Source organism: Oreochromis aureus, linkage group 2, assembly GCF_013358895.1.
Source record: "Oreochromis aureus strain Israel breed Guangdong linkage group 2, ZZ_aureus, whole genome shotgun sequence".
Taxonomy (NCBI): Eukaryota; Metazoa; Chordata; class Actinopteri; order Cichliformes; family Cichlidae; genus Oreochromis; species Oreochromis aureus.
In genome coordinates this window covers 3171844-3194760 of record NC_052943.1, presented here as the reverse complement: position 1 = coordinate 3194760, position 22917 = coordinate 3171844, and the positions used below count along the sequence as shown (strand labels likewise).

General features: G+C 42.5%; 1 protein-coding gene across 1 annotated transcript in view; it reads right to left on the bottom strand.

Moving 5' to 3' along the window:
* Nucleotides 1-22917, bottom strand: part of aff2 (AF4/FMR2 family, member 2) — a 195616-nt gene that overhangs the window by 140928 nt on the left and 31771 nt on the right. The window contains exon 2 of the mRNA XM_039615308.1: nucleotides 2635-2755. Within this exon, the coding sequence (XP_039471242.1) occupies nucleotides 2635-2755 (121 nt within the window). The remainder of the gene's footprint in view (nucleotides 1-2634; nucleotides 2756-22917) is intronic.

The following is a 22917-nucleotide window of genomic DNA, read 5'->3' as shown; positions in this document are numbered from 1 at the left end:
CACGCCTGGTCCGGCCCCGGCTTCTGCTCCGCCCACGCCTGGTCCGGCCCCGGCTTCTGCTCCGCCCACGCCTGGTCCGGCCCCGGCTTCTGCTCCGCCCACGCCTGGTCCGGCTTCTGCTTCTGCTCCACCTACGCCGTCGCCTGGTCCAACTCCGTTGTCTGGTCCCACCTCGTCTGGTCCTGTGCCCACCAAGCCTCGACCAGTACGCCCGACGCTTGAGAGCCGCCGTCTTCCACGCGGTCGGCCTCCGGACCCGTTCTGCTGCCGCCGCCGTCTTCCACGCGGTCGGCCTCCGGACCCGTTCTGCTGCCACTGCCGCTTTTCACGTGGCCGGCCTCCGGAACAGCCGAACTGTGAACTTTTGTGCTGTCGCCCCCGGGTCGACCCTCTGTTCTCTATGGACACTGCTTCCCTGGACTCCAAAATCTTTTGTTTTGAACTGTTCTTGTGTATTCGTGAACTCGGTTTTTGGTGTCATGCTCCTTGTGTTTCGTTTGGTTTCGGTCCCGCCGTCCTGGTCCCCCGCCTCCCGCCCTGGGTGGGTTGTTTTCTGTTTTTTCGTGTGTTTTGGTTCTTGGGTTTGGGCTGTCGGGAGCCAGCCCTTGAGGGCGGGGGGGGTGATGTCATGATCCTGGGCCATGTTGGCCCAGCATTCTTGGTTCTCGTGTATTTTTGTATTTCTTTATTTAGGCCATGGTTCCTGGGTTGCTCTGTTAAGTTGTTTCTTATTTGATTTCCCTTGTGACTTTTACCCCTGTGTGCCCCTCTGTGTATCTGTGAGCCCTCGTCTCCCCTCCTTGTGTTTTATTCCATGTTTTCCCAGCCCGTTATGTCTGTGCTCTCCCCGTGCTCTCTCCTCCTGTCTGAACCTCTGTACTTCCTGTTTTACTTTGACAGTCTCCCGTCAGTGTTGCGTTTTCTCCTGCCTTGTCTTGTTATGATTATCAGTGTCACCTGTGTTCCTCGTGTGCTCCCACTTCCCTCGTTAACCCTCTGTGTATTTAGGTCTGCGTCTCCCTCAGTTCTGTGTCGCGTTCTCCCTCATGACTGTGTGCCCCTCCGTGTGTTTCCTCGTAAGTCAGTTACCTTAGTACTTCCCAGTTTAGTTTCATGTTATTTTGTATCGCTATTATCTACTGTCAGCAATAAAGCTGTATTTTGAGTTCAGTCCTGTTTTCCTGTGAGTTTGCGTTTGGGTCCACTTCCTGCCTGCCACACAGCCGGTCCATGACAGGAACTGTTAATGTTTTCTCACTTTCTTCGCACTTAGTTTAGAATAAGTGACACGCAGAGCTGGAGCTCACACTGGCCTAGCTACTGCAGGAGCCATGCTAACGTCTCATTTAGCAACACAGAGAAACCTTTACAGTTTAAAAATGATTATTACAGAAATTGTGATCCCTGTTGGACAGCATCTCCCAACTCTGACAGCACAGAGCAGCTCCTTCAGTGGCAGGCTGCAGCACCCATGGTGTGGGACGGAGAGACTCTGCAGGTCTTTCTACGGTGGCTCTGAGAGTCCAAACGGACTGCAACTTACGAAAACACCAGCAATAAGAAAAATGCTGCAAAAGGAAACAAAACACAACGGAAATAGGAAAAACAAAAACGGAAATAATAAAAAGAAAACAGAAATAGAAAGAAACAGATTTCCGAAAGCACAAGGGAAGTGTTTCTGGGGAGACAATAACCTGACGGACCAGTTGCAGGAACCAAAATATGCTAAGAATTGCGAATTGCGCACTAATGGCAGAATTGCGCTCGGTTTTGTGAGGAAAGAAAAGATGAGAGGTAAGTGTGTTAGCCTAACTATTAGCCTAACAATCTGTCATCAGTATTATAGGACTCGTCAGATTAAAACACACTCAGCTAGCATGTTTTGATCCTGCAACTGGTCCGTCGGGTTATTGTCTCCCCAGAAACACTTCCCTTGTGCTTTTGCAAATCTGTTTTTTCCTATTTCTGTTGTGCTTTGTGTGCTTTTCCAGCGTTTTTCTTATTCCTGGTGTTTTCTTAAGTTGCAGTCCATTTGGCCTCTCAGGGCCACCGTATCTTTCCTTCCTGCTGCTGTCAGACTTCACAACAAAGACTTTGCAGCTGACCAAACACACATGTGCAATAACACTAAGTGCAATTCTCGTTTTCTGACAACACTGTATTTTATTCTGTTGTATATAGTATTTTTATTCTATTCTATTGTTTACAGTATCTTATTCTTATTATCTTCTTCTATTCCAATGTTTTTTCTTAATTTTTGCTACTGTAACGTTGCACTGTCCACTTTCTGCTGTGACAAAACAAATTTCACACGTGTGGGACTAATAAAGGTTATCTTATATTAAAATACACTTCCTATGGAAAACCGTTACTTGCATAAAAATACCTGAAATTTCTGTCATTTAACATAAAAAAATTGTGTTTAATGACAGAACTGACCTTAAATACAGAAACTGTTTTCTGTGTTTCTCTGTGACCAGACTTCCCAACACCCTGTCACCCAACAACACAGAGGAAAATTCAACAGTGAAGCAAGCTGTTGAACTTTTGTGTGTGATTCTTACATGGTTAAAATAACATCCCAAAAAGCACAAATGAGTAATTATCTACTTGTTAACCATCAGTTAACCTTACTTTATAGGGTTCTCCAAACAGGTTGAATCCAGTAGAGAACAAGTCCTCATCCTGTTGGACCTCCTGGTTCCTCCTCTCCCACTCTCTCCTCTTCAGAGCGCTGCGCTCTGACTCCAGATGACTGGAAAGGCACAAAGAGAAAAGCTAGTTAGCGTCCCCCCTCTGAGGTGACACATGGCCTGCCACAGTGGTTTTTAATGAGTATTGCTTACAAGTAGTATTTGGAGCTGCAAAGAGCATTGGCTGAAATTCTTTGTTTTGAACAGACTAGCGGGGAAGCTGGTAAAGGAAAATAGCAGGCTAAGTCATGTGATTATATCATGTGAAAATGACTCAAGTTCCAAATAAACAAGGAGGAAATTAAAAAACCTAAACCCTGACAAGAGTCTTGAGGTGAGAGTAAAAATGTAACATTAAGAATTGTAAGAAAAAAGTTTTCAAAACTCAGTTTTCCAAGTCGACATGTGAAACGTCAAACCGGGAGCGTTGAAATTGATGCAGTTTATGATTTACCTAACTATGAACACATAGCTGTTGTGGATGAAATGTTTGTACTGGCAGTTTTTAAAATGAGGAGTGTGTTCGCTGCCTCTTCGAGCAGCTCACAGGGTTTAAATTGTTGTTTTTACTTAACTTCTGAATGAATTCCAGGAGTCTTTGGCCTGCTTTGCAAAAACTGTTTGCTTTACAAAACTCTAAAATCTAACAAACCTGACTCACCTGCACCGTTTGGTGCTAAAGGAAAACATCTGATCAGCCAAGGTTATATATGCCAGGACTGTTGTGTGGCAGGTCTAGCACAGCAATTCTTTCTCTTCTTTTAAATACATATTTATATATCTACATATTTACAGCTTTGAAATCTGAATGAACTACACTACAAAATCCAGTAGTGTGGGATGGGGCTAGGAGGGACTCCTACAACCTGCTTGCCTACACCGACATTACATATATTCTAAACAAGTGTGACAATATAGGAAAGTTATTAGACTCATGTAATCTTAACTGGATGGCACCGGAGGGGCAATCAGGGAAAATCAGACAAATCTATTAGAAAAATAAATCATATTTTGTAAAAAGTGGTTTAAAATTCTTAAAACAATAACGATTTGGTTTCCTGCATTAGGATACATGGCTGCTTTGTGACAACTTGAAGCAAATGATTTTCATGTTTTCTTCTAAGTTTCCAAAGTAAAGCAGTGAGGGAAGATGATGCGCGCAGTTTGTTGCTTTGCTTATATGTTCTGCAATCTTCATACTGCATGTCAGGGATAATTACGATGATGCTTTGACGAGGACAGGCCTGTTTTTCCAATTAAAAACCGATTCAGCCACCCTTAGCCAAACCCCTGCTGGACATGTTACTCTACATGAACGCTCACTAAGAAATTATGTCATCCTAAAACTACGTGTTGTTTTTTTTAATAGATAAAAAAAGACATAATTAGGTGCTGGGAGATGCAACTTTGGACAGAGCTAAATGTTCCCCCGACTGTCCAGCTGATGCTATGCTAATCCAATTATCTCCGGCCGCCTCCAGCTTAATACTTTCAAAGAAATCAAACAGTATTTCCAAAAACATTTAACTCCTCCTTTGTACAGCCTGTGTCATCTTTGTGAAAAGCTTTAGGGACGACTGAGTCAACAACAATAAATAATACAATTAAATGAAATTCTGAGTGACGATCATTATATACAGGCATAAGGCATAAGACACACACAGACACTCACAAATAATGAAGGCATGAGAAATAAATAGTCTGCTTCCTCCTCAGTATCAACCAGAAAAAAACCCAACCTTTTTTTCAGATTTCTATTTCTAGTGAGTTTAATGCCGTGACGTAACATATGCTTTTAGCTGGCTAGTTTCATTCATGAGTGCGTTCATTTTTAACACAGGTGGGCCCGGTGGGGATTGTGCTCCTAATCCAGGCAGTGTTTACGACACGCTATACCCACTGAAGCACTTGAAAGGACGGATACATTTATTTCCCGCTACGGCACCTTTGGATGGCTCCCAATCAAATCAGCTTTTAATCTTCAAACGTTCCCACAGAACACCGCTTGTAGTTCATGACGACTTTCTGTACGATTGTTGGATTCGTGTGATTTAAAGTATGAAAACATTTAAAAAGGAGACAGCTGACTGTAAACAGTGACAGAAATGATTAGAATCAAAGGGTGTTGGTCTGTGGGGAGCAAAGGGGGCGGTGGTGAACCTCAGGTTTTTGGGACATTTTCGTTGCGTAACCATGTATTTTTAGAAAAAAATCTTTTACTGCACAGTTCCCAATTCACTCTGCCCTCCTGAACTTTCTTCAGTCACCAGCCCCCACTGAGAGTTCTACAAGCTGGCAGCCAAACTGGAATCCCAGAGGCACAAAGTAATGTGTGAGAGTGTGTGTGAATACATGTTATGCATAAGCCCGTGGCCTGCTGACCCAGGAAAGGGCATCCTGTTTTACCACATCCACTGCAGAGAGATGAGATGGGCTGGCTAATTAGCGATCAACACAATTAAAAGAGACTTTCCTCTTTTTTTTTCCACCACCAGGCCTTGCCTTCAACATTTCATCTATCAGCAAGATGTGAGTGGGAGGGAGAAAGAGCAGAGAGGCAATGAGAGGAAAGAGAGAGGGAGAAAAAAAATCAGAGACCCAGGGGAGAGAAAAAGACCCAGTTTCAGGGCAACAGACAGTTTCTTTAAAAGGAAAGAAAAATAAGAGAATGATGAAAGACAGAGCGGAGGGATGGGGAGAGGAAGGTAATATAGGAAGAAGGGAGGAGCAAAAAGGGAAGCTAGAGCAGTGGGAATTTCAGATGAAATGATTGACAGGTTAGGTAGGGGTGTGTGTGTGAGTGAACTGGGGGATGCAGCGACAGAAATGTACGTAGACGTGATCATTGTGTGAGCTAGCACTGCTGGTTGACATGCACGTTGTCTGTCAGCGCAGAGAGATAACTGACAGAGCTGTCACGACCACAAACACACACGTATGGAGCACGCACACAAAAGCACACAGCCCCCACGTGACAGATCGCTGTCTCCGTCTGTCACACACCAGACATTCACACGAAGGGAATCGGGTCAGACGAGGTAATTAACACATCCAGGATTTATTTCCCAGCATGTGGCAGGGCTACAGAGCTACCTGTCACATACGGGTTAGCCGAGGCTTTTATGGCTCACACCTTCCTTCCTTCTTACAGGCCGGTTGCACGAGAGGTCACAATCCCCCATCTTTCCTTAAAGTACAGCTCAAATACATTTTTCCCAAATATGTTTTCTGTCATATTGAGCAGTTCTGATCAAGGTGATACATGTTCGACTGTCATTTTTCTAACAAATTTGTTTTTCGTGAGTCATTTGTAGCTAGCATGTGTCACCTCTAAAGTAGGCTTGTTGCCAAGGCACCTGTGGATGTTTTAGGGAATTAGATGTAAAAGCTATGAATCACTGTTTGCTAAATAGAAAATGTTCTTAGGTAAACTGTGCTAGACAATATTCACATCAACGGGGGAGACCTTCATTTATTCCTCGAGTAAGTCTGTGCATTCAAGTATTTAGTTATTTAGTAAGTTAATGTTAAAGCTAGCAAGCTGAGAGGCATCGCTCTGAGTTACAAACTATAGAGAAGAATAAAAATGATGTGTGCTCTGCACTCTAAAGGCTTTAAAACATCGGACAAAATCTGTCCAAATATTTAATTCCAAATATTTTTTAGACTCACCTATTCATAATGCAGCCATTCACTTCAGACCAGGCCACGCCCCCAAGGACAAATCTCCCAAACACAAGCTAAACAACATAGCGCATGCAGTGCCATGCAGTGCAGCAAGGAGTGCTCAGACCTCTACACTACAGAAACCAAACAGTCACTCCATAAAGTCATGGCACAACGTGGAAGAGTCACCGCGACAGGACAAGACTCAGCTGCACATCCTCATCTAAAGGATAAAAGTCACTGAGGCGACAGAGGATTTATACACAGCATGTCTTTATCCTGTCTTCCTTCTCTCCCCAACCGGTCGCAGCAGATGGCCCCGCCTCTCCCTGAGCCTGACTCCACTGGAGGTTTCTTCCTGTTAAAAGGGAGTTTTTCCTTCCCACTGTCGCCAAAGTGGTTGTTCATAGGGGGTCATATGACTGTTGGGTTTTTCTCTGTATCTATTATTGTAGAATCTACTGTACAATATAAAGCGCCTTGAGGCGACTGTTGTTGTGATTTGGCGCTGTATAAATAAAACTGAATTGAATTCATTGATTTTTAGGGCCTTCTATGTCCACTGTGAACAACCGTCATTGAACAGACACAAACTGTACAATGCAGTTGAGATCCCATCCCAGGCTCCTCAACCCTCCATTCACACCTTCCCTTAGGTGATGGTATAGGTCACATGACAGGGTGGGGCATGGCCTTGGTGGTTTCACTATGGTGGTAATCATCCAGCCAAGTTTCTTTTACAACTCGGGTCATGTTAGAACTGAAGAAGCCTCTGAGATGAGAAGTGAAATGTCTTAATAAAATAAACTTGTCTCTGACATCACCTGATGTTGACTTCACTTTTTTCACAATACATTGAGGCTGAAATATCCACAAAAACGAGTTTCAGTGTGTATATATGTTACACAGGAAGTTCAGATCGGACAAAATTTAAAATTTTCTTTTGCTTTTTCACAAAACACTCAGTGTATATTGGCCTTGAGCAAGACATGGATAAGTGAGATGAAAAAGAACTGAAAAACTGCCAGAAGAATCTATAGTGACAACTGCCAACAAACTTCAAAATATGATGGATCAAAGTGGATTCATCACAGCAGTTTCACATGGAATGTGCTCTTCAGGTTCCAGTGTCAAGGCCTTATGGCTGACCCATTCACCTACCTCAACCTCCTCTACAACTAATTCAAAATCTATAATTAAGGCAAATGTTTCCAACTAATGGCATAATCAACAACTAAGTGCCCATTTTCATAATCTCACTTCATAATTTCACTTTCCGTGTGGAAATGCATTTTGTGCTAGCTAATAATCGTCCAAATAAAATAAATCCAACTTGCACATAAGAACATTTATTCTTGAAAACTGGCTGTGATGATGTTTTCATAAATACGCCCAAAATGCTTTTATCCACACATTTATATTTACTCTAATTTAAGCTGTTGAAAATTCAAATAGATGTTTTTGTGCATCCTCGTGCTCGCTTTTTGACCGTATCAGAACACTGTTGCCAGTGCTCTGTTGTTGCTGTTGTCTGCACTTTAGATGAATAACAGTCAACTAGAGACTTTTCAAAAAATAAAAGGAAGACTGGAAGAAAGAAAGATGGATGATGGACGTAGAGATTGATTGGATTGGTGGGGATTAATAGCAGTGGAGATATCAGCAGTGGGCATACTGTCGATGTTGATATTTTCTGTGAATGAAAATGTAGTGACGCCAGCTTTCTTTCCAAACACTCCCGATTCCCTTGCATGAGTGTGTGTGTGTCTGTGTGTGTGCATGTGTCCTGAAGTAATGCTGATAGTCAGAGTAAGCTCTGGGAATTTAATCTCAGCAGAGCTATGCTGTTCTCCCCTGATAACTGAACATGCACACACACCATACACAGACAAATGTCTCTAACTGAGGCTCATCACCCTCTCATTTACTTTTACTGCACAGAATTTCAGTATCGCTCTCTCCCTTCTTCAGCAATTTGCCACAGTGCCCTTTAGCAAGGAACTGAACCTGCAACTCAGCAGGCTGTAGGCGCAGGCAGCGGCAGCGGCACAGTGGAAATGTGCTTTCTCTCCTTGATAAACGGAGGTTAATCACAGGGTTTATCATAGACATAAGGGGCTATGCAGCTGTAAGCACTAATAGAATTTATTAGATGAAGAATGAAGCTGACAGATTTGCTGTAACACCGAATTTCACTGAACGTTTGAATGTGAAAATGTGCACAAAGATGTTTGGCTTTATTTATCATCTTCTATTACTTAATGTGGAATGCGTACTTTAAATGCCAATAAAAACTGAACACTATTTCCAACACACGGCACAGCAGCTGAAGCTGGTCGGTGGTTTGAGTTCAACAGGGGTTGAGGTTTCTGTGTTCTGTCATCAGCAGCAAGAAAAGCTCCAGTCTGCGAATGTCATCAAGAGACTTTCTGGGGCTGCTTCATTGAAAATCAACTGGAGCCCGACTTCGCGGACTCATGCTGCATTTGCGTCTTATGGGAATATCTGTCAGAGCAGTTCAAGGCAGCCGTTTGGAAATATATTCTAACTCATTCGAAGCCATCAAGACATTTTGAGCAAAGCTCTCTGTACATTTCGGTCATGTGCAATCAGCCTTTTCTCCAGTCAGTTCTGTGCAGTTGCTGTGGCATTTTATAGTTTACATCATCTCCTTCCTTCCTTTAATTGTGTTTTTTTTTTTACATTAAATACTGTGTCGTGTAGCTCAAAGGGCAGAACGGCCACAGTACTGGATAGTACTCAGTTAGGGTTGGTACAGATGATGACTTCGATCTTGTCTATAGGCTTTTACACTTGACACACATTATTTCTCCATTGATTTGTTCAAGCTCACGCAGACTGCTTAAACCTTCTCCACATGCTATTTATGGTACTGCTGATTTAACTCTCTGAGGTCCAACTTTATCATCACTGATGACCCTAACGCTAACCCCATGCTATCAATATATATAATTGTTGTTCTTTGAAAAATGTTCTCTCAAGTCTTGGGGATAAGGAGACAAAAAAAAACAAAAAACAAAAAACAAAAACAATATTACATAACTAGATTGCATTGAAACATCAGAGGGTCAGCGCTGGTCTATAAGCTGTTTCTACAATTGACCTATTATAGTTACAATGATTTGTTCAAGCTGATGCAGCTTTGTTAAACCTGCTCCACATGGTACTTTTAACATTGTTGATTTAACCCTCTGAAGTCTAACTCAGCGGCCTCCAACCCCCGGGCCGGTCCATGAGTCGTTTGGTATCCGGCCGCAAGAGTTGAGGCTCGGGTGTGAAATCGATGGTTTTAAGGGTTTTTATCGTTAACCCGGTTTCCCTGGGTCTTTTCCTGTGTTGTAGTTGTGTGTCTTATTTTGAAAGAAATATTTACACGTTGTTGGTGCATTTCAGGAGGACGCTGCTAATAAAGTTACACAATTACACAGTGAATTCATGTTTATTATTATATTTACAAAATACCACAGTTTTTGTCTTGGTCGCATCATTTTATTTTGTTGTATTTATCCGCCACACCTTAAAGGCCGGTATGTGAAAATATTGTCTGACATTAAACCGGTGGGGGGGATCGCTGGTCTAACTTATCAATGATGACCCTAACTCTAACCCCATTCAGTCGCTCTCTTAAAAATCTTCGTGGGAATCAGGGAACAAAGAAATAGTCATTTGAAGTGATGTAAACATTTGTCCACAAAAGTACATTTTTGTTTGTCTCCTAAAATAGGGTCAGGGCTACGGTTTCAGGGCTAAGGTCGGGGACATCAATCCCAGTCACATAGACATCAGAGAAATAACTTTGAAGTTTCTCCCTCAGCAGCATCACAACAACTTGATAGTTTATTCCAATCAACCTGCAAAAACTATTCGCTGTAAATGGCAGATTCCTCGACAACCAGCGCCTCTCATTGCTTCACCCAGATTGGTTAAACCAAACAGTGCAAGCTCTAAGACATCTTCAGCTTCAGCTGAACTCTATAACAGAAGTGAGCGCTGGATGTTTTTTTGTTCCAGTGAGTGTAAAATCCTCCTGTCACCGTACACAATGGAGCTTTGTTTGTGTTCACAAAAGTGTCGAACACGACGGCAAAACCGGTGAGAGATTCTGTTTTCATTTTACTTCAAAGTTTTAACCCACGCTTTTATCATTGACACCTCTGCGAGTAATGAAGTCATTACGACAATTTGCTTTAAAATAAATCATCGTATTAATCTATCGCTCCTAGAAATTAAATGCCGCCGATAATTACACCTCTAGCTCGAGTGGTGGTGTAAAATGCCCGTCATATTTTTATTCTTTGTATTTTATTTAACCTGCATTTAACCAGGCAGCTCAATTAGGAATAAACCCTTCAATGCGTTTGTGGCGTGTGTGTGGGAGACAGCGAGGGAATGAGGGGGTAGAACGAGTGTTTTGGAATGACAGGGAGAAGTGAGGGGGATAATGAGAGGAGGAGGAAGAGGAGGAGAGGGGGAAGGAGAGAGGAATAGCTGTCAGGCAGCAGACAAAAGCTTTGTTTGAAGTGTCAGTTCAACGACGCATTTTTTTTGTGCATGTGTGTGTGTGTGTGTGTGTTTTCAGGTTTGGGTGCTCAGACGGCATTAGACATCAGAGGAATATCAGCAGGCATTCCTGGATAAATAGAGGAGAAGAAGCACATCCAGGATGCCATCAATGCAAAAATGTACAGCTTTCAGGTTTCTGTATGTGGACAGACAGGAAAAAGGACGATATCAGAAATCAGTTTTTATTTAATGTTTCTGTGTGTGTTTGATATGAGAGCAGGTCTTCTAATGAGACAGCCTTAAAATGCATTGTTACCTTCTGGGTTTGTTTCCATGCACATCACACAAACCCGCGTACGTGACACTGATGGATAGATAATAGACTAAGAGCAAGGACAGAGCAGGAACATCAGAGGACCCTGCTGCTTTGTTCTTTCGTGCACACAGGCACACAAATGTATAGAAATCACACATTAACTCAAAGGGTTCTCCTATTCACATATGTACACATTTTCACAGCGTTTCTTCCTTTTCTTTTGTTGTGCGTAGAAAAAAAAGTGTCGTCAACTCGCACGTTCTAATCATGTTTCGGAAATAGCAAAAAGCCATCTGAGGCTAAAAGTAAAACTGTTAATATCAGTTACAGTTCCCACAGACTTTGCGTCGCAGCTAACCATTTTAGAAGCCTAGCTCTGTTGCTACCAAAATGTGCCTTTGTAAGGACAAAATGAATGAGAAAAAAAAGTTAAGGTAATAAAAACTAGCGGCTACTAGCTACTGTGGTAGCTAGCACTGTTGGTGCACAGCAACAAGTTTCCTGGTTTGAAAGCTGCCTGGGCCGCTTTTGTGTGTGGCGCTTGAATGTTTAACCTGTACATGTGTGGGTTTTCTCTGGGAACTTAAACTTCCTCCCACGTGTTACAAAGACATCCACGTTAGATTAATTGGTGAATCAAAATTGGCTATGCAAACAAGCTAGCTAAAATGGTTGTGTGGCGTGGCTGTCCCTGCTTGCTGTTAACATGGTCAGAAAATATTAAATTACAAATATGATGTTCTACTTTTCTTGTTTTACTAAGGTATTGGTTATTTTACTGTTTGTAATGAGAGGACAGTGAGGGCATGTTCACAATAATTTTTAACGTGTACGTGTGTTTCTTCATTAGTGCCCTCCTTTCAAAGCAGCATTTTGTGGATTTTATAGCAAAAACTAAAAGTCTCTACTGCATTTCCCAGTCATTTATGGTCAAGCTTTGTGTGTTGTGTATGTGTGCGGCGAGGTGTGTGTGTGTGTGTGGAGGCAAAATGGGGAGAAGATAGCGACGAGAGCTGATGACAACTCGTTAGTCTACTTTAAGTGCATTAACAGCTTCTCATCGTGCGCACTGGGGGTGGTGTCACCTCTGCCAACCACCTGCAGTCGATTTGATGGAAAAACTGGCATTACTAAAAAAAAGTTGTGTTTTACCTTCCTTCTTTTTAGCTGTGGAAACAGAAAAAAAAAATCATCTGCATGTGGGACTGATTACTTCATTATTTGCTTATTTTATGATCTGTCATTGTGATTTTACATAGTCTTATGTTCTTAAATTCTTCTCTACAAGCAAACAGCAGCTGAGCTGTTGGGCACAGAAATTAAAATTCCTATTGGGAAATCACTGGGAACAAAAGCTGCTGTGCTTTGAATGAATGTTGGATTTTCTGCAAAGGTTTAAATTCTGTTTTCTCTGGAGAATCACAATATATTTTTAAAGGGCAAGTTTTAAATGGAATAACAGAGTTTTTAGTTAGGATGTTTCCTATTTAGTTCTCAGAGCTGTCACTTAAACACAACTAATAGTGCCCCGTCATTGCAGGACCTGTGTATTTGGGATCTGTGTGTTTTCTAACCAGCAGTGAATTTGTTTAAAATAAATGAGCATTTCCCCAATGTGGAAAATACCTGAACCTAAAAAGGTGCGTGCTCGGGTATTAAATGGTGTCTCCATCACTGTAGGTACTCTAACATAATGGCTTTCTGGAGCCCAGTGAAACAAAAGATTAAAGAGAGAGAGAGGAAGGGAGAGAGGCCGAGAGCGAGCTGTTGAAGTGCGTGTGATACAATGAAAACAGGCCACTCAGGCACATTTCCGAGTGCAAACACTTTTGAGTAGAATCATTGTCAGAGCAAACACAGACTCTAGTGACTCTACAGGCCATTCTCACGCCATCTCATTTCACCTCTCTCCAACCGACACATCCCAGGATTCATTGTAAATGTCCGAAAGGGGCCTCTCGCTGCTCCCGGTACAATAATCAGATTCATGATAACGCAGCCTTTTACAATGTAAAACAATTTGAATTATCTGGCTTTATTTGCGCGAGAGATATTTTCACAGTTTTCCGGTGTTAAAAACACGGAAAGCGATGATTTTGAAAAGGTTCGATTCTCTCCGGAGTCTTTTCATCCTTTACCAAGTGCACATCAGTGATGATGACCTATTCTTCTTTCAGAATACAAGAGGAGCATTGTCAAAGATGTGTGATAATTCACAGCTCGGCTGTGAAGATTCTTACTGTTTGCATTAATAATGGAACATGTACTCCTTATTAATCGGGTGCTGCTGAATAATGGCCAGATAAAAGGCTGGAAAGGATTTTCACAGGTTTTGTAAAAATGCAGCTCGGTGCACTGGAGAGAGGTGTCTTTAAACAGGACTGATTAACCAGACTTTACCTGTGGATTATTGTGATGCTGATTTATACAACTGGCCAGTTGTGTCAACTGTGTATGAAGATGATTGGCAAAGTTAGCAAATTAGCTAACATAACTTTAACTGAAAGCAGGGTTTATTTTTTTTCTATTACAGCTCAATGAAAGGACGCTTTTATCACCCTTTCACAGCCGTGCTTTTGCAGTTACATACAGTAGGTCACATGTCTAAGCTGAATATGCTTGTGCCGCCATGCTTTTCTCCTTGAAACCTTAAGTGAGGATGTTTGGCTTCACAGCAAACATGTTTGCATTCATATCCTGAACGTTCTGATTACACCAGAAGTGAGCAACAAAGTTTCAAATAATTAACAAAGTTTTAACAAAGTAATCATAATTATTCTGTTAAAAAAATCTAACAGTGGACAAAAACTGAGTAATTGATTGGCTGACTGAAAATGAGTTGAATTTTACTTAGTGACTGACTGTTAAAGGACTGCTTGACAAGGATTTTTAAGTGTCCCAGTAAAATAAGTGTAATAAAATAAAAGAATCAAATACTGCATTATCTTTAGTTACATTGATAATATTTATTTATGGAAAAACAGTGGAGAAATATCGCTGTTGCTTCGTATAAATGAAGCGGACATACCTGAGTGGCCGCGATCTAATCCTGTTTACATAAAGTAAGCCTGCTCCCGAGCAGGTTTACGCTTACGGATCTGTTGCTATGACAGCAAGTCCCGGATGAGCTTCGGAGAACCGAACGATCCAAGATCACGCGAAATCGTCAACAATCAAATCCAGCTAACTTACTTAGCGAGGTACGAAGAACGGACCCCTGATCTCTGTTATCTAATCATATCTCCCCATTTGAGTATGTTGCTGGCACCAGAAGACAGAACTGTACGTGACGTGAAGCAGTAGGAGGGCAGCAGGTAAGCTGCCGCAAAGACAGTCTGAAAATAAAAACTCAACCTACAACACTGTGTGTGTGGGTCCTTTATTGTGTCACAGTGGCATCAAAACCCAAGCCGCGGTGTGGCGTACCTGGTGGCCACGTCATTTAAGGTGACCCTGGCCAAGGATTTCCTCTCTGCGCGGCCAAGGGAGGCGGCGGGGCAGTCCCAACCATGAGCAGGCAGCCGGCCTGTTCCAGATGTGAAGAGACTCGAGGGCACTTCACCATCATGGCCTGCTGCCACGGAGCAGTGGCCACTGACCCGATTTCCTCTGCTGTCTCTCTTCAGGTCCTGGTGGCTACAGACACTGCACCTCACTCACCGGGAGTCGCATGAGTGTCAGGGCAGGTGTGTTGGAGGTGTGGGTGAACGGGGCACGTCTGCCAGGATTGCCCACTCATGGAGTTGGGACATTTCCGTGTTGTCGGCCCTCCAACGACCTCCCTCAGTTTGAGAGGGAAGTGCAGCATACTTTTAACAAGCCAAGGGGGTATACGCCAGGCTATGGTGGACTATGCAGACCCTGATCCACCAGACCCTGGTTCGGCCCAGGGCATTGCTGAAGGCTGATTGATTGGAAGTTAGATGCATCCATGCATGCACAAATACCCTATAGTGCAGCTGGAAATCAAATACAAGGGCCTTCTTCTGAGGCCCAACCAGCTTCAGTAATTCACTCTATGGGAGATTTCCCACTAGAGCAGTCTTGTGATGACACCCTACGCTCAGTCTTTGTCATAAGAACTGGATGGTCACATGGTGCATGAAGCAGAGCTGGCCTACCCACATTCTGTGTTGATTAAAGATAGGCTTTATAGAGTAAGTCATGACTCTCTCAGAAGAGGAGCACACCTAGTTGTTGGTACCTAAGGTTATAACCACAAGGCAAAGCATATGACATATGATAAAACTCTGAGGCGAATAATGGCCCGATTCTATTGGCCAAGCATTCAGGTGGGTTTGTGTGCCGATGGTGCATGTCTTGCCTGGAGTGGCCATTGAAGAAATCCATTCCAAAAGCGCCTTTGCGCCCGTTACCATGAATGGAGGTCCCCTTGGAATGCATTGGCATGGACCTCATTGGGTCATTTCACGGGGATATTGCTTTGTTTTTGTTCTGGTGGATCATGCGATGCGTTACTCCGAAGCCTTGCTGCTGCTGCAAAGAGTTTGGCGCAGGTGCTGTTTCAAGTCACCTCCCGAGTCTGCATCCTGAAAGAGATACTGACTGATCAGGACACATTGTTCATGTCTCACACAGTAAAATAACCATGTGATTACTGGGAATTAAATCTATTCGGACCAGCGTCTACGACCCTCAGGCTGACGGGTTGGTGGAGCAGCTGAATAAGACTTTAAAGTCCATGATTCACAAGTTAATTCACATGGATGAACATGATTGGGATCGCTGGTTAGACACTCTGTTGTTTGCAGTGTGGGTGGTGTCCCAGGCCTCTACTGGATTTTCTCTCTTTGAATTACTGTTCAGCTGGAAAAGGCTGGGGGTGTTGGACCTAGTTAAAGAAAACTGGGAGGAAAGTCCAAGCCCAGCTAAGAATGAAATTCAGTACGTCCTGGATCTGAGGGCAAAGCTGCACATTTTGGGGAGATTATCACAAGAAAATTTGCTCCAGGCCCAGGAATCGGCCAGTAGTGCCTACACAACAGTGGGGCTAGACTCAGGCAATTTTCACCGGGAGACAAAGTGCTTGTAAAATTCCCTTCTTGCAGCTCAAAGATACTCCCTAAGTGGCAAGGACACTTTGTGGTCACACAGCGAGTGGGTGGCGTAGAATATGAAGTGGACGGACGGGGGGGCCACAGCTATATCACCTCAACCTCAAAGCATGGAGAGAGGCTGAAACTGCTCGTCTAGTGAGCTTGGTGTAGGAGAAAGATCAGTCGGAGGTGCCATATTCCACCGTTCCTGCCTTCCTCCATTGTGATGACCATCTCACACAGGCACAGAGAGCAGATGTTGCTGCATTGCAAGAGCGTTTTTGTAGATATGTTCTCCCCCAGCCGTACCAGTCTCATAGAGCAGCATTTTGAAATGTGCCCTTGTGTGACGGTGCATTCACGACCCTATCGGTCACCTGAGCATAAGAGATGGACCAGTGGGAACTGGCTGAAATGCTAAAGCTGGGAATAATAGAAGAGTCATGCAGTGCATGTGTGTGTGTGGCTCCATAATTTTGTGGTGAAGAAAGATGGGTCCATAGGATTGTGTGTCACAGTCTCATGCTTATGGCATGCCCCGGGTCGACGAGCTCCTGGACCAGTTTGGGACTGTTTGCTTTTTCACGACACTGGCAGATGGCAGCCATCGCATCCTTTCCACGTCCCAAGACCAAAAAAGAGGTGAGGTGGTTCTTGGGGTTGGCTGGTTACTACCACTGTTTTGTGCCCAGCTTTGAGGAGCTAATCAGCCCCTTGATCTGATCTGAAAGGGTGCCCCAGATCTGGTCCAGTGGATGGAGCAGTGCCAGGCAGCGTTCATGCAGGTGAAGAGGGTTCTCTATGCTAGGCTGGATGCTCCCAGGCCCAAGTTGGGCGATGGGGGTATGTGGCCGGGTATGGTTTGTGGCTCAGCTGCAGGGGAGGGGTGAAGCACAGGGTTTAGAGTGTGGTGTCAGGGTCAGCTGACTCACACAGCTGACCTCCATCATCTGATCATCCCCCCAGCAAGCACTCAACCTACACCGCTGTGTGCGTGGGTCGTTTATCGTGTCACAATTGTCATTAGTGGCTCCTTCATTGTGTCTTCTGCAGGCTCACAATGAACTCTGATTACACCCAGATCCGCTAATGTTTTGACATGACAGAGAGGGCTACTTCCCATCATAAGATTTCAAGATTTCTTTCTGTGCTCTGCCTTTGATGTGCAACTCCCAGGTCTGCCTGAAGGATGTTTCCATGTGGGAGCAGACCCAGTGACTTCCAAATCGAACCGACTTCTTCAAAACGAGAAAAAGCACGACATAAATCAACGGAAAGGGGGAAGAAAAAACGAGTGTGCAGCGGCAACAATGACACCGTAGCTCCAAACATTCAAACGTGCCAGTGCAATTTTTCAAAGACACGAAAATCACACATGACAGTGTGAAGAAAATGCTGATTGCTCTGTTGCCTCTTGAAAGGAAAACTGATTGTTCCCTGATTAGCCAGATCAACGATTAGAGCTTCCTTTATCTCCTGATTTTCACCTGATAATGAGGGGTTAATAATTTAATACTCAGTTAACGAAGAAAAAAACCCACCACTCCGTTCACACACATGCGCACACACATACATCCATAGTTAATCTGCACACTTTTAGCTGATGAGAAAGAATTAATGTTTGCTAAATTAGTTAATTAGATAATGACTGAACACAGTTAACTACATCCTGCCTTCTGTAAAATCAGAGTGAGAGAAACAGCGAGTGATCAGATAACCGGTTAGAGAGAAGGACAAAAGATGGGGCGAGCAGACTGAGACAGAGAGGAAAAGACAGAGAGAGAGAGAGTCAGACAGAGGCATCTGGTGACGTTAATGTTTGCCTCCAAATGCTCCGAGAGCTCGGCTCTGGAGACTCAGCGTGGCTAAAACAAACACGCACACACGCGCATGCATGCAGGATCCCTGGCCGTCTTTCTCAAAAACATTCATTAGGAGGTGTTCATGCACTCAAACCAAAAAAAAGAGGCATACACACTCGTGTTATAAGAACACATGCACACACACACACACACACACCAGACACACACACAGAGCGATAAGAAAACAATGTTAGACAGGCAGTTTATCATGAGGGCAGGAAGAGACAGAGAAAGATTACAGACCATTCCCGTATTCACATGAACATAAACACTGTGTGTGTGTTTGTGTGTGTGTAGGTGGGGGTGTGTCACGATTTCAAGAAAATGACTCAGAGGGAAACAGGTGCATTTTGGGGAAATTACATTTAATCAGGCTAACATGAACTTCAGTGATGTGTGTGTAATTGTCAAGAATACACACATATACTACATATATATATATCTGTGTGTGTGTCTCCGTATCCAATGGCATTATGTTTGTTAATATCTGTATCCTATAATCCCTTACATGCCTGCACACATACACCCCGGTGTGTGTGTGTGTGTGTGTGGGCCTGTTAATTTCCACAGCGCTGTTTATATGTTAATGAGATCTGTCATCTAAAACATAATAGCTTTACTAATGTAATCACGGCCATTATCACGGTTATGATCTCTGTCTCAGACATTATGTGATGTCACATGCTTGTCAGCGGCGTCGGGACCCTCTGACGGTGTCTCAGGCACTTCGACAGCACATCGATCGTTTGCACGCCGCTGACATTTCCCAAGCTTCCCGAGTCAAGGTATTATGCGATTCATGAAATTTAATTGAAAAGACAGCCGTGTAATCCTCACGCTTTCATCTTTCACATTTACATGTGCAAACATGAGTGTGCCAGGCCTGTGAATATGTCATACGTTTTTAGCTCATATGTGCACATTGATAGAAATACTGTCAGTATTTTTGTGTATGAGGACATAGATTGACCTTTTACTGAACACATGCATGCTTTGATATCATTCTTAAATGGCACTATAGCACATCTGTTGGTATAAAACTTATTAATATTAAAAATCGTAAACTCTGTGCTGTAATCATATTAGATGTTAATTTCAGAGGCATTTTCCTTTGCAGTGACAGAGCAGAGTTTCACTTCTGTCACTCAGAGTGATGACTAACAGGTCTCTCTTTAATTTAAAAAGGTACGGGGAAACACACCCGCCGTGATTACAGGCAGGCGCAACCTGCTGGGTCATCAGTGAAGTGTGTTTCAGATTTTCAGTTTTTTTGGTTACATGAAAGCATAAAACTTCTCTTTTCTATAACACCTTCCATACAAGGCAATAAATTTCAAGCTTCAGGGTCTCTAAGGGCTAATTATTGACCCTCGTCATCAGTCACCAAGTAGACTAAAATGCAACAGGTTACCAAAGAAGCAGAAGACATTTGGGCCTTCGCTCAGGCCTATTACTAGATTTATCTTCCCTCAGCATTTATCACCTGGACAGTCGCACCAGTGAAGCTTAAGACCCTTTTGGATGGAACATCAACTCCAAATAGACTGATCATAACTAAACCTGTAAATAGAAAAGGTCAATGTGATGACAAACATCTTCAATACAATATGAACCCTGTAAAAAATATTACTAATAGAATAATCCTGTAAAATATGTTATTAATGCAATTATAATAATGCAAGTTATATGGCAGCAATAACAGAATTTCTGAATCTCCACAATAGCATCTTTTGATGGAAACAAATTCTTCATTTCAGTGTTTTACCACAGGGAGAGCAGTCACTCTAAACAGCTGCATTCCCCACAGCTGAGACAGCAGACCATACCTGGGTTTTGGTAGATTTCCTCTGCATAAAACATGGAAATGCATATATTCTTAGACACATACTGTGTATAATAGATGGATGTAATCCCCAGTGGCCAGTCAGTATTTTGTAGACCAGTTTTGTGCTGTTGTTGTTTGTTTTTTGAAATCCAGATTTCACGAGCAAACGATGAATTTGACCAAGAACCCAAGGTGTCAGTTCTCACTTCTATACATTCTGCTTTTCAGTTTAGTCATGTTATCTAGTTAGCTTTTTAGCAGCTAGCAAGTGAGCAGCTTTCTAAACGTAACTAAGTAACTTTTATTGTCTGCTGTAAACCTGACTGAGTAGTTTTTTAGGTAATACGTGTCCAGAAAAACCAACAAGAACAACATAATAGGTCAACTGTTGTGGCAGTTTTACAAATAGGTTGCAAATGTACCTGAAATGTTATGTGGGGTCCACCAATGGTCTTCGTTCAGTTCAAAGGCTATATTAGCAACACACTAGCTCCCTGTTATAACATCTGTTTTCTTCCATTTCATGATATGAGTAATATGTTAATTAAAACTACAAAAAAGGAAGTCGAAGTATGATTTTGTGTAGTATGTAACCAGTAACCAGTGTGACCGATATTGGTAACTAACTTACACAGACACTAGTTGTCACTGTCATCAGTGGACCTGTGACTCTTCTGTGATTTTATGTCATTAGGAATGTCACCAAAACCAGTATTTATACAATACCTGTCAATACCAAAATTCTGAATATTCTGAGTATATTCAAGATTCAAGAGCTTTATTCTCAATACAGTAGTATACACAGTATACAGTGTACCGCTGTTTCACCCCAGGCCCCCCATGGTGCATTTATAAGTATATAAAAGATATATCTCCAAGAGATATAAAACTAGGAATTACAAATACATAACATGCTAAATTTCGGTAAAATTAAGGGATGAAAAGGTGCTAATTACTAACTTTACAATACTATACAATACTAACTGCGATAAACAAAGACAGGACAGAGACAATACAAAGTGGATTGTGCAGTAGTATATATATATTTATTTATTATTTTTTTAACTGTAGGCATGGTACGTACCAATTTTTCCGGAATTAATGGGGGCAGAATATGATTACAAGTGTTTTATCGATCCTTACAGGCTGAAGAAGAACAAGAAGGAAACATTCAAGAAAAAATAACATCTGGAAGATGGTGAAAGGCAGCAAAATACTTTGCACTGTTATCCTGAAATTAAATATTACATATTTTTAAAATAGCTGGCATTATTATTGTGAAGTCAGCAACGCGTCAAAGATGAAAATGTTGGCAATGGCTAATGCTACATAAACACTTAAGCTAACATAAGTTAGCTAACGTTATACAGTCACTCATACTGTTAGCAGGCTACGCTAAGAAAACTGACATTTAATTCTGTGTCTTGTGAACAATGTACAATAGTATTCTAAATAAACAGCTGACTTTTTAATAAAGAAATTTATGTTTAATTATATGTAAAAACATACAGTTTCATTGGGGATTGAGAACTGTGTAATTCTACTGTTATTGATACCAACAACTGCATTTCACAATCGTGATATCTCAGTCACCGCATCGTGTTTAGGCATGTCATAGATAAACATCAGATAAAAATCTGTTTCCGCCTATATGCACCGTAACAATAACGACAAGTTAACTCTTTGGTGTCATTATTGCAGATATGGTGAGCATGTTGGGAAACAGCTGCCTGTATTCACCCTTCATGTCTCTCAATGGGTGGCAAACATCCAATATGCAGCCAGTTTTTGGCTCAGATTCGGTCTTCACCATCTTGTGGAGGAAAATAGCTTGTTTAGCTGCTAAATGCTTCACTGTGTCAACTAGCCACATGCTAAATTTGTCAATCTGAAACCAAGACTCTGTAATTCCCCAAACTGTCATCATCACTTTTTCCTGTTTGGTTTCATTTGAATGCTGATCAAACCTAAATTTCTTTGCAAGGGAATAAAAAAAATAAAGCTAGATACTTAATACGTTGTATTAAATATCATCAGCTAACAGCTTGAGTGTAAATATTTGGTCACAGCTACTGTTGGCTATTATTGTCTCCTATATAGTATCAGTATGTACTAATGACCCACATCACAAAGCCACAGAGTGCTTTTTCTTGTTTTATTGTAGTGCCAGCTAACCTTGCTTTATGGCGCCTTGCAGAGTCAGATCTACCTGTTGTACAATAGGCCGACAACTTGAGAAAACACAAGAAATAATGAATGAGTAAAAGCCAATTATCTCCCCACAGTGGCATAAATAAACTATCATGCTGTTCTTACATGACCTCGTCTACTCTGCTGCAACACTCCGCCTGTCCTGCTTTTCCTTCAGCCGATCTCTCTCTTTCTCTGTGCGTGTGTGTGTCTGTATGCTTTTGCCTGCCAGCATGAACAAGCTGTACCGGACACACACAGATAAACACACACACACACACACACACACACACACACACACACACACACACACACACACAGATAAACACACACACACATACACACGACTGCCTGCCAGTTTGTATATGCACAAGATAGACGAAGGAGCAGCATGTGTTTGTGTGTGTGTGTGTGTGTGGTTGTGTGTGTGTGTTGTTGTGTGTGTGTGTCGTTGTGTGTGTGTGCACGCAAGTGTGTGTCTGAAAAAGATAATACAATTTTTGGGACTCCGGCAGCATTACCTCTTCTTCTATGTTGCTATGGTAACAAGCTCCGGACCAGAGAGTGAGAGCGAGAAAGATGGATAGAGAGACCCCCAAGGACACACACACACACACACACACACACACACACACACACACACACACACACTGCAAACATGCCTCCACACCACCTTCTTCTTCTCTCTCTCCTCTTTTTCAGACAAAGGCTTTTCCAGCCAATTATCCGTCCCCGGCACATGAAGGGTTAACAGCTGCTCGGTGTCTGTACCACAGAGATTTTA